Here is an 18,054-nt window from a genome sequence, read left to right on the forward strand (position 1 = left end):
AAGAAGGCTGGAAATACATGTCTTCTCTATGACGGGCGCCTCTTTGCCCTTAGCAATAGTTCTCTCTTTGCCCTTTGTATTTATATATATAAATCTACTGCAAAAACTGTGAAATAAACCAACTGAAGTGATTTCCTTTTTTCTTTCTAGACGGTCAAACACATGTGGCCCTTTATCTGCCAGTTCATAGACAAGTTGTTTAGAGAGACCATAGCACCGGCGGTCAGAGGAGCCAATGCCCACCTGAGTACATTCAATTTTACCAAGATTGACATGGGCACGCAGGTAAGTGTCTGTGGGGTTCATACTCCTCATCAGGTGTAATACACACGATATCCATATCTACATATCTTTTATATATGGTATTTGACATTACAGCTCTCTTATGGAAAGAGATTTTATCACAGCATCCATAATTTTTTAAAGGGGTATTCCGCCCCTAGACATTTTATTCCTTATCCAAAGGAGATTTCCCCAATGCTGCGGACCCCCACAATCTCCCTGCTGCTCCCGGCATTCATTTAGCCGCGCTGGAAGCTTGTGACGTCACGGCCACGCCCCCTCAATGCAAGTCTATGGGAGGGGGCATGACTACCGTCATGCCCCCTCCCATAGAGTTGCACTGAGGGGGCGTGGCCATGGCTGTGACATCACGAGCCTCCGCCCTGCATCACCAGTCATCCGGCACAGAGCGAAGTTCGCTCCATGCATCGGATGTCTGGGGTGCCACAGCCGAGATCGCGGGGGTCCCCAGCGGCAGGACCCCTGCAATCAGACATCTTATCCCCTACCTTTGGATAGGGGATAAGATGTCTAGGGGTTGAGTACCCCTTTAATATTTCTATATTTTATCTGACCCTTGCTACTTGTGTATATTTAAAGTATACCTCCAGTTTTATGAAAAATGATTATAGTGCAGCACTGTGCAAAATAGCCTTTTTTTTTTTTTTTATAAGAAAAACTTTTGACAGGTCCCTGGTTGCGCAAAACAAAGATCTCAGTGTTGCACTGCAGTATCACATGTAATGCTTGTGAATAGTGTCATATTGTTACGTACAAGATAACAGTAGCAACAAAACCCAATTCAGATTTTTGGCCACAAGGTGTATGCGACTTTCCACCATTGACCTAAATGCAAGTTGCGTGTGACTGCGACTGCTAGGACCTCCAAGGCTGATCAGTGGGGGTCCTACCAGGTCAATGTACCTTTCTCACAATAGGTGATTAGTCCTAAGCAAACAACCCTTTTTAAGACTCTTCATAACACAATTATTACAGTTGTCTGGGGTGTTAAGCTAAATGTCTACAGCAGCTGTAGACATTATTTATAGGGTAATCCTAATGTTCTTATCACAGTTATCACCACAAGGCTTCCAAAGATGACAAGTTCTAGAGGTCGTCCACTATAAACCCAGACAGGAGTCTGTAGAAACTCTAGAATTACAATCACCAGCTCCTCTTTTTTTGTTTTTTTTCTGACAGCCACTAAGGGTGAATGGCGTCAAAGTGTACACGGAGAATGTGGACAAGAGGCAGATTATCCTGGATCTCCAGATCAGGTAATATTTGAATTGTGGCTTTTACTACTGATATATATATTTATTTTATTTTTATTTATATGTTTTTTTTTTCATTCTACATAAAGGAAATCTACCAGAAAAAAAATACATTGATAATTAACAGTTAATATTTTTAATAATATATAAATATATATATATATATATATATATATATATATATATATATATATATATATATATATAAATAATTATTATTATATATATTTTTTCATTTTCTTTTCATATACAATTATTATGTGCAATAACTTATAGTGAAGTCCATAGCAAGGGCCCTGCTTGGACACATATGTACAGTTTATATTTATATTAATAAATATTATTGATTTATTTTTCATACAACTAGTCCATCTATATATTTTTTAATATATATATCCAGAGGTCTGTATCTCGTTACTTTTATATTATATCTGGGCAACATGTCTAAAGTTTTTTTTAATTTTTATTATTTATTTTTTCCCCCTTAATGACAGTAACCTTTTAGAGACAAATTATAAGGTGACTCTATAAACATAACTACATCAGCCTCTCCTGCTCTGTAACATGAAGCCCACAGATCAAACCACATGTTTAACGTTTCTGGGGGTTCGTTTTAAAGCTTTACATCGATCAGAACCTGGTGAGATGATGCTGCTTTAAAAGGGTATTTTTATATAGCATCATATAAAAGGGTACTCCAGTTAAAAACTAATTTTTTTCTCCTATGAACTGGCTCCAGATTTGTAAATGACTTCTATAAAAAAAAATCTTAATCCTTCCAGTACTGATCAGCTGCTAAAGTTAAGTTGTTATTTCCTGTCTGACCACAGTACTCTCTGCTGACACCTCTGTCTGTCTCAGGAACTGTCCAGAGTAGGAGCAAATCCCCATAGCAAACCTCTCCTGCTCTGGACAGTTCCTGAGACAGACAGACAGGTGTCAGCAGAGAGTACTGTGGTCAGACAGGAAATAACCATTTAACTTTAGCAGCTGATAAGTACTGGAAGGATTAAGATTTTTTTAATAGAAGTAATTTACAAATCTGTTTAACTTTCTGGAGCCAGTTGATTGGAAAACAATGCTTTAAAGAGGTATTCCAGTAAAAAAAAAATTCCAAACAGTGTGTCTCCTGCTGTTGTAAAATTACAACTCCCAGCAAGGAGTTGCTGGGAGTTGTAGTTTTGCAACAGCTGGAGACACACTGTTTGGAAAACACTGCTTTAAAGGGTCAAAGCTAGAATTCATAGGGCCCCGCAGTGAAGTCCGGAATGGGCCCCCACTTTAGTGATAGTAAATTGAATTGCTAAAACACAAGCAGCATAGTCCTATATAGCTTCTGTGTCAACCTGTGAACCCCAGAGCAGCCCCTATGCACACTGCAGCTATAGTCACGCCTTTGGCGCTGTATAAATAATTGATGATAATTCCTTTGTGCGTGACTCTGGGTCCATGTGAACAGTGTTATAATAAACAGTCTGTGCTGCTGAAATCTCACGTCCTCCTCCGTGTCGGCAGCAAATGGAGATCGCATGTTTGCAATTACATCGCTGTGCGAGACATTGGAAAGATGTCAATGACCGCTTTGTTCTTTTGTTTCCCCTTCTTAGTTTTGTAGGAAACACAGAAATTGATTTGGAGATTAAAAGATATTTCTGCAGAGCCGGAGTGAAAAGTATTCAGGTAAATGAGTTCACACGTGGCAGGAGCACTCGTGGGGGCGGGGGTTATGGGTAATCTCAGTATCTTGTATCCTGCATGTGTTGTGAGCCACTTATCTAGAATTCTTCAAAACACTACAGCTTTTCTCCAAAAACAGTGCCCCACCTGTCCATTGGTTTTGTCAGCTATTGCTGCATTTGCATTGTTGGAACTGAGCTGCAATGGCAGGCGCAACCCATTGACAAGTGTGGCGCTGTTTTTTAAAAGAAAGCAGTCATGTTATTTTAAAGGGGTACTCCAGCCCTGAGACATCTTATCCCCTATCGAATGGATAGGGGATAAGATGTCTCAACGCGGGGGTCCCGCGAGGGTCTTGTACTCGCCACCCTGCTGTTTTTGGTCGCCACCCGGCTGTTTGTGAGCTGGCACCGCGGCATGCAGCTCAAACAGGTGAGTGGCGAATACAAGATTGCGGGGGTCCCCGGCGGCGGGATCCCCGCAGTGAGATATCTTATCCCCTATCCTTTTGATAGGGGATAAGATGTCTCAGGGCTGGAGTACCCCTTTAATCCTGGACAACACCATTAAAGGGGAACTCAGGTACTCTGGTGGAAATGTATTTATTTTTTTTATTAACTGGTGCCAGAAAGTTAAGCAAATTTGTAAATGACTTCTATTAAAAAAATCTTAATCCTTCCAGTACTTATTAGCGGCTGTATACTACATAGGAAATGATTTTTGGATTTCTTTTCTGTCTGTCCACAGTGCTCTCTGCTGACATCTCTGTCCATGTCAGGAACTGTCCAGAGTAGGAGCAAATTCCCATAGCAAACCTATCCTGCTCTGGACAGTTCCTGACATAGGGTGGGTTCACACTACGTTTTCTCCCATACGGGAGCGCATACGGCAGGGGGGAGCTAAAACCTCGCGCTCCCGTATGCCTTCGTATGCGCTCCCGTGTGTCATTCATTTCAATGAGCCGGCCGGAGTGAAACGTTCAGTCGGCTCATTTTTGCGCCGTATGCGCTTTTACGACCGGACCTCAAACCGTGGTTGACCACAGTTTTAGGTCCGGTTGTAAAAGCGCATACGGCGCAAAAATGAGCCGACCGGACCGAACGTTTCACTCCAGCCGGCTCATTGAAATGAATGACATACGGGAGCGCATACGAAGGCATACGGGAGCGCGAGGTTTTAGCTCCCCCCTGCCGTATGCGCTCCCGTATGGGAGAAAACGTAGTGTGAACCCAGCCATAGACAGAGGCATCAGCAGAGAGCACTGAGGTCAGACAGAAAAGAAATTCAAAAAGAAAAGAACTTCCTCTGTAATATACAGCAACTGATAAGTACTGGAAAGATTAAGATTTTAAAATATAAGTAATTTACAAATCTGTTTAACTTTCTGGCACTAGTTGATTAAAAGAAAAAAGAAAATGTTTTCCACTGGAGTACCCCTTTGACTACAGGATAGGGGATAAGTGTCTGATCGAGGGAAGTCCGACCACTGGGACCCCCGATGATCTTCTGCCCTGGGCTCTGTAGCTCCTCATGCAAGGAGCGACCACTGCACAGAGCTGCATAGATAAATTTTAAATCTTCAGGTTTACATAATAATATAAAGTATTTGTTCTTGCATTCCAGCTCCACGGTACAGTAAGAGTCATACTGGAGCCATTGCTTGGAGACATACCAATAATCGGGGCACTGTCTTTATTTTTCCTGAAGAAACCGGTGAGTGGATTCATTTATTGTTGTACTTTGTCCTTTCTTATTAAGGGGGTACTCCACTGGCCAGTGTTCCGAACATAAAGGGGTACCCTGATGGAATTTTTTTTTTTTTTAAATCATCTGGTGCCAGAAAGTTAAACAGATTTGTAAATTACTTCTATTAAAAAATCTAAATCCTTCCAGTACTTATTAGCTGCTGAAAACTACAGAGGAAATTATTTTCTTTTTGGAACACAGAGCTCTCTGCTGACATCATGACCACAGTGCTCTCTGCTGACATCTCTGTCCATTTTAGGAACTGTCCAGAGCAGCATATGGACAGAGATGTCAGCAGAGAGCACTGTGCTCGTGATGTCAGCAGAGAGCTCTGTGTTCCAAAAAGAAAAAAAAGTTCCTCTGTAGTATTCAGCAGTAAAATAAGTACTGGAAGGATTAACATTTTTTTTATAGAAGTAATTTACAAATCTGTTTAACTTTCTAGAGCTAGATGATGAGTATTTATTTATCATCAACTAGCTCTTTACTGATTAGTAAATTACTTCTATAAAAAAAAAAATCTTTCCAATAGTTATCAGCTGCTGAAGTTGAGTTGTTCTTTCTTTCTGACAACAGTGCTCTCTGCTGAAACCTCGGTCTGTCTCAGGAACTGTCCGAAGCATTAGAGGTTTGCTATGGGGAATTGCTCCTACTCTGGACAGTTCCTGAGACAGACAGGTGTCAGCAGAGAGCACTGTTAAAAGACAGAAAAGAACAACTCAACTTCAGCAGCTAATAACTACTGGAAGGATTAAGATTTTTAATAGAAGTATTTACAAATCTGTTTAAAGGGGTACTCCGGGGAAAATAAGAAAAATTAAAAATGCCCCAAAGCCACCACAATACCTGTTCTGTGTCCTCTGTAGTTATTCAGGTGGTTTTTGCAGCTCCTTTGGCCCCTGATGTCTCCGATTTACTTTTTCCTTTGCCGCACAGACTACAACTCCCAGAAGTCAGTGCAGATCTGTGTAATGGCTGCCAGCCATACACTATCTGTGTGTAGGCTTACACTGCAGTTCACACACACTGTACATGTCTTTTCTTTCAGACTATCCTTCCTCCAGCAATAAATCTTGCTGTGCTCTGAATAGCAGAAGTCAGTGATTAGATATTCAGCAGAAAAACAGCAGCTATGTGCTCAATTGTGACTAAAAATCTTCACAGTTTTTCTCTCACATCTCACAAGCTCCTCACACAGAGGGGGGAGGGGAGGTGTGGCTGTACAGCCAGAGCTCTAGACCAAACCAATCAGACAGAAATCAGGTGGTGTTGTCCTGAAGGGTGAGGGCTAGTCTCAGTGAGGGGTTTACACAGAGACAAGGTGGATTTGAGAATTACATTCTTCTCTCCTTTCCTGCCTGTGAAAGCTGAAAGAGGGAAACTGCTCTATATAGCTAATGAATGAGATTTAGACAAATACATAGGTTTGTGAGAGGGAAAGGATGGGCTATGGGTTTAGTTCCCCGGAGTACCCCTTTAACTTTTTGGAGCCAGTTGATATATAAAAAAAAAATTCTCCTGGAATACCCCTTTAATATTCCAAATGCGGTTTTCTCGCTGCGGGTGTCGACCACACCCCTCATGACGTCATGGCCATGCCCCTCAATACAAGTCTACGGGAGGGGGCGTGACAGCCGTCACGCCCCCTCCCGTAAACTTGCATTGAGTGGGCATGGCCATGACATCACAAGGGCGTGGCCGACCACCGCAGCACGAAAACAGCGTTCGGAACATTTAGTTCTGAACGCTGGCCAGTGGAGTGCCCCTTTAATGTTAATGTGAAATGCTCTAGAAAGTAGAGAATATTGCCTGCCATTACTTCTCCGCGAGGAAGCCACAAGAATGAAAATCATGGTTACAAAAGTCTTAATCCTAGTGAACAGTGCTGGAAGACGGTAATACCTTAGTGTCAGTGTTCTTAGGACTGTAAGAGATTAGAGGCGGTACAGGATGAATACTGCAGCTGGGATGTTCCTATTCACTCTTGGGCATATTATGACTTGATAAGGAGATTGTTCAATCATTGACTTCTGTAGAATGAGTAGATGTCCTACGTGTATTTTCTTTCGCCTTTGTCATCACCACTAGATTTCTAGCATATTCTTTGTTGCCGGGTATTTTACTGGGAGCGATTAGTGCTTGTCTACAAATTTCGTAATGTGTGTTGTTGAAGCGGATTGCATTATTTATGCGCTTTCCATGTATTTAATTCTCTGTGAGATAGGTCTGCAAACTGGGGTTTTGTTTTGAAAAAAAAAATTAAAAATATCGTACAGTAATAATCTTAAAGGGGTACTCGGCTAGAAAACATTTTTTTTTTAAATCAACTGGTGCCAGTAGGTTAAACAGATTTGTTAATTACTTCTATTGAAACATCTTAATCCTTCCAGTATTTATCAGCTGCTGTATACTACAGAGGAAGTTCTTTTCTTTTTTTAATTTCCTTTCAGTCTGACCACAGTGCTCTCTGCTGACACCTCTGTCCATATCTAGGGTGGGAGTACCCCTTCCACCATAACATAATATATAATTGTCTGATTGCACAGGGGACATTTTTGCGATCTCTCAAGAACAGGGGTCATGTATGCACACTACCACTCCATTTATTAAGGGTAGTTACCAGACATAGTTGAGTACAGCACACGGCTATCTCCCACAGCTATTCAATAAAAAGATTGGCGCGGTGGTCATGTGTTGGCACCACAGCTCCATTCTGACGGAGACTTTGGATAGGGGACAAGATGTATTCGGCCAGAATATCCCTTTAAATGCAGACACAACTTGTACCCTGTGCTTTGAGACAGATCTAAGCCCCATGGCCTCTATGGCCAACAGAAAGAGTTTAGCGCTCCCCCATTGCTCTCTATAGTTTGTGATCTGTTAACAATACTGACTGTAAATGTGAATCCTGAGTAATGACACAACACAGCTTTCTGCATTTCTGTAAAGAACAAGTGACCTAAAACCAATGCCACCCATGTAAGGAATTAGCTGGCTGCTATATATACTGTATAACTAGTGGCCCCACCTGCTGTAAGTATGAAGGGAGGTATCGAGGAGGAGGAAATATTCAGGTCCATTGTGTAAAGGATCAAGCCAGGACACATTGTACTGAAGAGGTTCTACACTTTTGTATGTACTTGTCTGACATATAGACTAGGAACAACTATTGCTGCAGTCAGGTGATCTGCACATTTCTGAGAATAATAGTCAGTGAATAAATTGCTTTATTTTCCATATTCACACCTCTAGAATTTCTGTTATCGTGTAATAATTTAAAAATGAAGAGTTCAGCAACTTTCTTATGTTTAAAGGGGTTCTCCACCATAAGGTGATTTTAGTACGTATCTGCCAGACAGTAAGGGACATGCTTAGGAAGGATCTGCGCTTGTCTTGGGCTAAATTACTATGTTGTGAGATTACCAGAACACTGTGGCTAGCTTTTTGTGAAATGGCTATTTCCTGTTGGAGTTCCCTCTCTCCAACTACAAGTCCCATGATTCCTTGTTTGTAAGTGTGAGGTCACTTTTCTCCCTCCCACACATCAGCCACCCCACCCATTGAAACACACCTGTGCTCCCTTCCATGCAATAGACCAGTGTTTTCTTGCCAGGGTGCCTCCGGCTGTTGCAAAACTGCAATCCACAGCAGAATGATCTCCCTACCAGCCAGCGGTCTCCATACCCATTGGAGCATACAGGCTCCTTTTGAACACCAGACTAGTGATGTAATGTCTCGGGTCGCACTGCATTTTGGGAGAACCTGAGATGACACTCATTTTGTATGCTGTTAAAAATAAACATTGGGGCAAACATCACATAAGAATTGTGAGACCAGCCATGAAACACAGGTACAGACACTATACTATGAACTACACTAACTTTACAGCCCCTTAAGCATAGTCAAGTAAAACAAAATCCTTGAATACTCCTTTAAATTTTTTTCGGGATATGTTTGCTGTCAGTGAATGGGAACACTATTGTGTACATTCAGAGGCAGGAAATTTATACATAATCCTGTTCGCAGCTAAGAAATGTATAGTTGTATCCAGGTTCGGCAATGCTCTGTGAGATAGACACCCTGGAATCAAGACTGATATATTGTAGCAAAGTACCGAAGAGAGGTGTACAGCTATTGCTGATTGATTTAGCTCACAGAGCGTTGCCTTGGCTAAGACTTTGATATCCATTTGTCTAAGGCAAAAAAAAAGCTGAGCGACAATTCCTCCTCCAGCTTGCTCTTTACTTAGTACTACCATTACCACTGTGGACAGATATCATTACTTTTCATTACCTGCAGTGCTGTGTTTTCAGCTTGTGCCTCTATACTCTGCTTTGTAAAGTATTATTAGCAGGGCTTTGAACACAACATCAAAGTAAGCAGAATGGATGCATGGTAATAGAGGCCGTACTTGTGACATAGAACATTACATAAAGTCTCATGAAAGCAACCCCTTTCCGTATGCTCTGTTAGGGCGCATAGTACCGTACTTTTCGTCAGATAAGACGCTCCGGCATATAAGACGCACCTAATTTTATAGGATAAAAATCTAGAAAATAAAGATTCTGAACCAAATACAATGTAAAGTATAGGACAGTGATCTTCAACCTGCGGACCTTCAGATGTTGCAAAACTACAACTCCCAGCATGTCCGGACAGCCGTTGGCTGTCCGGGCATGCTGGGAGTTGTAGTTTTGCAACATCTGGAGGTCCGCAGGTTGAAGAACACTAGTATAGGAGGTAATACTCACGTGTCCTCGCCGCTCCAGACCCATCACCTCTGCCCTGGATGTCGCCCTCCATCGCTGTTGCCGTGTCCCAGTAGCTCCGGAACGTCTCTGCTGGCGGGTATCCTCGCTCTCCGTCACTACGCCGACGCACGTGCGCAACAACGTGATGACTACGAAGGAGAGCGCCGGCCATGCAGGGGATCCCGGCACGGAGCAGACACCGAGGAGGCAGGTAAGGTCCCTCCCGGTGTCCTGTAAGCTGTTCAGGATGCGGCGATTTCACTGCGGCGGTCCCGAACAGCCTGACTGAACAGCCGGGTTAATGTTATTTTCACTACAGATGCGGCGGTCAGCTTTGATCGCAGCGTCTGAAGGGGTTAATACAGGGCATCACCGCGATCGGTGATGTCCTGTATTAGCCACAGGCCCCGGCTGTTGATGGCTCCAGGGACCGCCGCGATAGGACAGGTTTTGGGGAAGAAAAAGTGCATCTTATACGGTGAAAAATACGGCATGTAAAACTATACATCTACAAGGTATAACCCCATGGTAGTGCATAAGGAGTTTTATTTATACCCTAGGATATATGGGAGTTTAAATAATGCTGTTGGGTTTTTTAATATGCATTGTCACACCTGATTTACCTATAATAATGGAGCATAGTGACTATTCCAGACAAGCTCTTATATGTAACTTTGTTTTGTCTGACGTCACTCACATGTGATGGATCTGTATACTATTTTAACTGCTGGTCTCATTTTCAGACATTTACCATGACTAAGGGTCATTAAGACCTGAAACCCGTCAGTGTTTGATTTATCGTTTTTGATATTGGATTTAATGGGGTACTCCGGTGGGGGGAAAAAAAACATTTAAAATCAACTGGTGCCAGAATGTTATACAGATTTGTAAACTACTTCGATTTAAAAAAATCTTAATCCTTCCAGTACTTACCAGCTGCTGTATACTACACAGGAAGTTGTGTAGTTGTTTCCTCTGTCCATGTCAGGAACTTTCCAGAGCAGGATAGGTTTGCTATGGAGGATTTGCTCCTGCTCTGGACAATTCCTGACATGGACAGAGGTGGCAGCAGAGAGCACTGGGGTCAAACTGGAAAGAACTGCACAACTTCCTCTGGAGCATACAGCAGCTGATAAATACTGGAACGATTAAGATTTTTAAATAGAAGTAATTTACAAATCTGCTTTACTTTCTGGCACCAGTTGATTAGAATTTATTTTTTTCCACCAGAGTAGCTCTTTAATAAAGAAGTAGTCTTTATTACAGCACACTTTGTTGTTTAACCCCTTAAGGACCGGGTTTTTTTTCCGTTTTTGCACTTTCGTTTTTTGCTCCTTGCCTTTAAAAAAATCATAACTCTTTCAATTTTGCACCTAAAAATCCATATGATGGCTTATTTTTTGCTCCCGCAATTCTTCTTTGTAATGATGTCAGTCATTTTGCCCAAAAATCTACGGTGAAACGGAAAAAAAAATCATTGTGAGACAAAATTGAAAAAAGAACGCCGTTTTGTAAATTTTGGGGGCTTCCGTTTCTACGTAGTAAATTTTTCGGTAAAAATTACACCTTATCTTTATTCTGTAGGTCCATACGATTAAAATGATACCCTACTTATATAGGTTTGATTTTGTCGCACTTCTGGAAATAATCATAACTACATGCAGGAAAATGAATACGTTTAAAATTGTCATCTTCTGACCCCTATAACTTTTTTACTTTTCCGCGTATGGTGCGGTATGAGGACTCAGTTTTTGGGCCATTAGCTGAAGTTTTTAGCGGTACCATTTTTGTATTGGTCGGACTTATTGATCGCTTTTTATTCATTTTTTCATGATATAAAAAGTGACCAAAAATGCACTATTTTGGACTTTGGAATTTTTTTGCGCGTACGCCATTGACCGTGCGGTTTAATTAACGATATATTTTTATTATTTGGACATTTCCACACGCGGTGATACCATATATGTTTATTGTTATTTACACAGTTTTTTTTTTTTTTTTTTATGGGAAAAGGGGGGTGATTCAAACTTTTAATAGGGAAGGGGTTAAATGATCTTTATTCCCTTTTTTTTTTACTTTTTTTTTGCAGTGTTATAGCTCCCATAGGGGCCTATAACACTGCACACACTGATCATTTACATTGATCAGTGGTTTCTCATAGGAAACCAGTGATCGATGATTCTGCCGCTTGACTGCTCATGCCTGGATCTCAGACACTGAGCAGTCATTCGGCGATCGAACAGCGAGGAGACAGGTAGGGGCCCTCCCGCTGTCCTGTAAGCTGTTCAGGATGCCGCGATTTCGCAGCGGCTATCCCAAACAGCCCACTGAGCTAACCGGCACTTTTTACTTTAACTTTTAGCCGCGTGGCTCAGCTTTGAGCGCGGGTCCCGGCTTCACTATGACGCCGAGCCCGCCGTGATATGATGCGGGGTCACCGTGGGACCCCGTGTTATATCACGGGAGCGGGACCAAGGACGTACTCATACGTCCTTGGTCCTTAAGGGGTTAAACATTCTTGATATACATTCACAAGGTTATCCTGAACTGCCCTCAGAGAAGGCATTGTCCGGAATTTGTCAGCTTCGCTTTTAATGGTTGCTATTTATCTTCAAATGGTTATTTCAGATAAAAAAAAATTTTTCAAATCAACTGGCTCCAGAAAGTTAAACAGATTTGTAAATTTCTTCTATTAAAAAATCTTAATCCTTTCAGTACTTATCAGCTGCTGTATAATACAGAGAAAGTTGTGTTGTTCTTTTTAGTCTGACCACAGTGCTCTCTGCTGACACCTCTGTCCGTGTCAGGAACTGTCCAGAGCAGAATAGTTTTGCTATGGGGATTTGTTCCTGCTCTGGACAGTTCCTGACACGGACAGAGGTGGCAGCAAAGAGCACTGTGGCCAGACTGTAAAGAAATGCACAACTTCCTCTTCCTATACAGCAGCTGAAAAGTACTGGGATTAAGATTTTTGAATAGAAGTAAATTACAAATCTGTTTTAACTTTCTGGCACCAGTTGATTTCATTCCCCCCCCCCCCCCCCCCACCAGAGTACCCCTTTAAAACTTTTCACTGTAATAATGGTGGTCTCTTGTTCCACTATGGCAGTGTTTTCCAACCAGAGCGCCTCCAGCTGTTGCAAAACTACAACTCCCAGCACGCCCGGACAGCCAAAGGCAGCACGGTTTACAGCACGGTTTCTAATGCCTTTGTCTTGAGATGAGGGTTAGGAAAGCTTATAATACTGCCACACACTGTACCCTCTGAATATAATACTGCCACACACTGTACCCTCTGAATATAATACTGCCACACACTGTACCCTCTGAATATAATACTACCACACACTGTACCCTCTGAATATAATACTGCCAAACATTGGGCCCCTGAGTATAGTACTGCCACACAATGTACCCCTGAATATAATACTGCCACATACTGTACCCTCTGAATATACTACCACACACTGTACCCCTGAATATAATACTGCCACACACTGTGCCCCTGGTATATTACTACCACACACTGGGCCCCTGAATATAATACTACCACACACTGTACTCTCTGAATATAATACTGCCACACACTGTACCCTCTGAATATAATACTACCACACACTGTACCCTCTGAATATAATACTACCACACACTGTACCCTCTGAATATAATACTGCCAAACATTGGGCCCCTGAGTATAGTACTGCCACACAATGTACCCCTAAATATAATACTGCCACATACTGTACCCTCTGAATATACTACCACACACTGTACCCCTGAATATAATACTGCCACACACTGAGCCCCTGGTATATTACTACCACACACTGGGCCCCTGAATATATAACTGCCACACACTGTGCCCCTGGTATATTACTGCCACACACTGTGCCCCTGGTATATTACTGCCACACACTGTGCCCCTGGTATATTACTACCACACACTGTGCCCCTGAATATAAAACTGTCACACACTGCCCCTGGTATATTACTGCCACACACTGTGCCCCTGGTATATTATGGCCACCCACTGTGCCCCAGAATTAATTCTGCCACACACTGTACTCCCTGAATATAATACTGCCAGTGCCACACACTGGGCCCCTTGTATATTACTGCCACATACTATGCCCCTGATATATTTCTGCCACACACTATTACCCTGCAATATTACTGCCACCCACTGTGTTCCCCTGCAATATTACTCCCACATACTATGTCCCCAAAGACACTTTCAACAAACACTGTGCCCTGTACTGACTAATTGTACCTCTGTGCCCCAAAGAATTATTGATGCCACTGTGCCCCCAGAATTAATGATGCCACTGTGCCCCCAGAATTAATGATGCCACTGTGCCCCCAGAATTAATGATGCCACCGTGCCCCCAGAATTAATGATGCCACTGTGCCCCCACATACATTTTGCCACTGTGACGCTTCAGCTGTTGCCAACTACAACTCCCATCATACACAGACAGAAGGTCATGATGGGAGTTGTAGTTCTAAAACAACTGGAGAGTCACACGTGGGGGGGGAACACAAATTTTTACCTGAGCTTTGGCTCCCCGTCCCAGTTCTCATGCTGCTCTGCTACTCTGGCCTCTTCTAGTCAGGCCTGGCCAGAGCAGATGATGCAGGCCGTGCTAATCGCTCCACCTGCATCACAGGAGAATGGCCGGGCGGCCGGTAGGCACAGTGCTCCCTCGCTCCGGGCTGCAGCTATTCATTTGTATCTGTGTCTTAGAAACAGCTATACAAATGAATGAGGGGAGATCCGGCGGGCGGTCCAGATGACTGGTGGCCGCGGTCCGTCTGACCTATAGGCTATTTTGGCATCCTTGTAACAGGAATGTATGTATACAAGATACCTTTTTATATGGAATAAAAAAGTCTACTACGCAAGTCTGTATTTCATTTTTGGGGTGAACTTGATGTATACTGACCGAGGCCAAAGAAAATCTCTTTTTGCCTCTTTTGGGCCAATGTAACCCTGTAGATACATTTAGGGGGAGATTTATCAAAACCTGTCCAAAGGAAAAGTCGCCCAGTTGCCCATAGCAACCAATCAGATCGCTTCTTTCATTTTTGAAAAGGCCTGTGTAAAATGAAAGAAGCGATCTGATTGGTTGCTATGGGCAACTCAGCAACTTTTCCTCTGCACAGGTTTTGATAAATCTCCCCCTTAGAGTGTAAATAATGAGCTTTCCAAATTGTACAAACAATAAAGGTAAATGAAAGATGTGATGTGAAAAAGGTCACGGTCACTTCAACAAACTTAATAGGCACAAAGCAGTCGGCCCCTGTACCACCTTTAAAGGGGAGCTCTGATACATAAGTACTTATCCCTTATCCACAGGATCCTGTGGATAGGGGATACCTGTCTAATAGCAAGGGGTCCAAACATTGGAATAAGGAAAGAAGTACTTGATATGTACTGGAGTTCCCCTTTAAAAACTTTCTATTTAAGCAAAAAAAAAAAAAAAAAAATGCATTGTTCTCATTTTATCAGGCTATCAGTCTGAAAAAAACATCTATTCCCTTTTTGATTTTACAGGAAATACTGTCAGATCACTGAGAGTTAAGGTTACATGCTGTGTCTAGAAGTATGCTATAGAGGAGCAGTGAGTAGACAGACAGAAGCAGGCATAGATGCTGAGAGAATACAAAGAGAGACTACACAAGAGATTACTTTGAGTATAAGATTTTCCCCAGGACTTGGTTATCAACGAATACTGTTCAGTACTGTTCTATGCCATCATCCATGCTGCTGCTCCTTAGGAAGTGTAGAGAAACCTAGAAATGCAGGATCTCCTCTTATGTGTTTGTGCAGTGTATGGGACACATCATAGATCAGTGGTCTCCAACCTGCGGACCTCCAGATGTTGCAAAGCTACAACTCCCAGCATGCCCGGACAGCCAATGGCTGTCCGGGCATGCTGGGAGTTGTAGTTTTGTAACATCTGGAGTTACGCAGGTTGGAGACCACGGTCATAGATGTTAGGATCCTCTTACGTGCTCAAAAGGGGCTCCCAGAACTCAGATGCCATTGCTTTATTAGATGGAAATGTCTCTAACAGAGAGCTGAGGTAACAGTTGGATCAGTGTCTTGGCATATCTTTGGGCCAAGGGATTTTCAGTGTAGATCAGAGATGGAAACTGGAATTTTCACCTTTTGTAGAGGAGTTCTGCAGTTTCTCTGAATCATTTATAGCACCAAAAATTAAAGGAGTAGTCCAGTGCTGAAAAACTTATCCCCTATCCTAAGGATAGGGGATTAGTTTCAGATCACGGGGGAGGGGGGGGGTCTGACCGCTGGGGCCCCCTTGCGATTTGACCACTGCACGAAGCGGCAGCTGACACGCCTCCTCAATACATCGCTATGGCAGAGCCGGAGATTGCCGAAGGCAGTGCTCCGGCTCTGCCATAGAGTTGTATTAAAGGGGCGTGTCAGCCGCCGCTTCGTGCGGTGGTCAACATGCCCCCTTTCCTCGGGGGCTGCCAGGGCCCTGTAGAGGAGATCACGGGGGTAGGGATCGACCGATTATCGGTTTGGCCGATATTATCGGCCGATATTCACCATTTTGGACGTTATCGGCAATTACCTTGCCGATAATCCGATAATTCCCCACCCCCTGCACCGCCCCCCACCGCACCGCGACGTACCCTCCCACCACCACATCGCACCCCCACACCACTGCCCCGGCCACTGCCCCCCCCATCCCCGGTTTTATAATTACCTGTTCCCGGGGTCCGCGCTATTTCTGGCTCCTGCCAGGCGCGGTGCGGGTGGGGGGGTCGGGGTGGTGGTGGGTGGCGTTGGGTGTAATGGTTATAGGACTCAGGACCCCAGGACAGGCAGGGGGAGAGAAGCGGGTGGCGGTGGCGGTCTCTGGGACCGCAAAAGCCGCTGCAGTTCATTGATTTAAAGCGCCCGCTTTAAATCAATGATCTGCAGAGCTGTCGCCGTGGGGGGATAAATAGCCGTTAAGTTATACCGGAATATCGGTATAAGTTATCGGCTATCGGCCCTAACCTCCACAGAGTATCGGTATCGGCCCTAAAAAAATGATATCGGTTGATCCCTACACAGGGGGGTCCGACCGCTGGGGCCCCCCGTGTAGGGATCGACAGATATTGTTTATTTAGGGCCGATACCGATACTCTGTGGAGGTTAGGGCCGATAGCTTATACATATAGGATAGGGGATACGTTTTTCCGCACTAGACTACTCCTTTAAGACTTTTTACTGTTCGATATATTGAAGTATGGGCGGTTTGTCTCAATGCAGTTTATGAGGCTTATATGATGAAATGGAAGAGCACACCATCCCTTTGTCAGGACAGTGGAATTATTTGGCTGCATTAATATGTCAGGATTGTGTCCCTCTCATATTTTCCAGCCCAGCAGTATTGGCAGAGGTTTGCTGGCCGTCCCTGGAGTGTTAGCAGGACTTCTGTCCCCTTATAAGGAAATGTTGTCCAAATTAATAATAATGTACATTCTTATCAAATGCGTCTGAGCCGACCCCGTGACTTATTGTTTGGAAATGTTGTAGCGTAGTTCTGAGATACACTTGGCATCCTCTCGTGTAGCTGGAGAGAATGTTGTAGTCATTTGCGGCAGATTAAAAGCTTAAGTTCTGGGGAAAGAGATGTCTTTGTATGGAGCGGAGCGCGAATCCTCGAACGGAGGAAAGGGCGGCCAGCTCATCGATTTGTGGACCGGATTCATGATACAAAAAGGATGACGCAAAAGTAAACAGAATCTGCATAGCTGCCCAATGGAACCGATCACAACGCAGCTTTCTTCACGAGGGCCAAATCTGGATTGGCGTAGTGTCACATAAGAGGGCGCTATCGACGCAAGAAAAAGCTTTTTGTGTGCTGGGATTTGCAAGAGTGGGTTCAAAATCTGAAACAATCCTTCAGCAAAGCTGCTAATAATCTGCAGCATTTCAGCCCTGTGTGAACATACCCGTAGGGCCCATACACTTAGGGCCCATACTTCTGCCCCGTTGTCTTCAGTAGGATTTTGCAGCACTGTTAACACTGCGTAATTTCCGCAGTGGAAATTCGAGCTCTGTACTTGTGTACGTTCTTTCAGTGGATTTCTGTCTGCGCGCAAAATCTCCACCAGGAATTCCTTGGGGCGCAAATGACATAGTGTGTCAGGGTATGTTCTCAGGCTGCCTCCAGCTGTTGCAAAATTACATGTAGATTTCACACACAAAAATCTACACGTTATGTCATAGCACAGTATTTCCCAACGAGGGTGTCTCCAGCTGTTGCAAAACTTCAACTCCAAGCATACCCAGCAGTCTTTGG

At 43.5% G+C, this 18,054-nt stretch overlaps 1 protein-coding gene across 7 annotated transcripts in view; it reads left to right on the forward strand.

Annotated features, from left to right (window-relative positions):
- ESYT2 (extended synaptotagmin 2) overlaps positions 1–18,054 on the forward strand; it is a 172,652-nt gene that overhangs the window by 95,510 nt on the left and 59,088 nt on the right. For all 7 annotated transcript variants that reach the window (XM_056519550.1, XM_056519553.1, XM_056519552.1 and 4 more), the window contains exons 3-6: positions 151–285; positions 1,483–1,559; positions 3,164–3,236; positions 4,857–4,946. In XM_056519550.1, the coding sequence (XP_056375525.1) occupies positions 151–285; positions 1,483–1,559; positions 3,164–3,236; positions 4,857–4,946 (375 nt within the window). The remainder of the gene's footprint in view (positions 1–150; positions 286–1,482; positions 1,560–3,163; positions 3,237–4,856; positions 4,947–18,054) is intronic.

The sequence above is a fragment of the Hyla sarda genome, chromosome 5 (assembly GCF_029499605.1).
Source record: "Hyla sarda isolate aHylSar1 chromosome 5, aHylSar1.hap1, whole genome shotgun sequence".
NCBI classification, from domain to species: Eukaryota; Metazoa; Chordata; class Amphibia; order Anura; family Hylidae; genus Hyla; species Hyla sarda.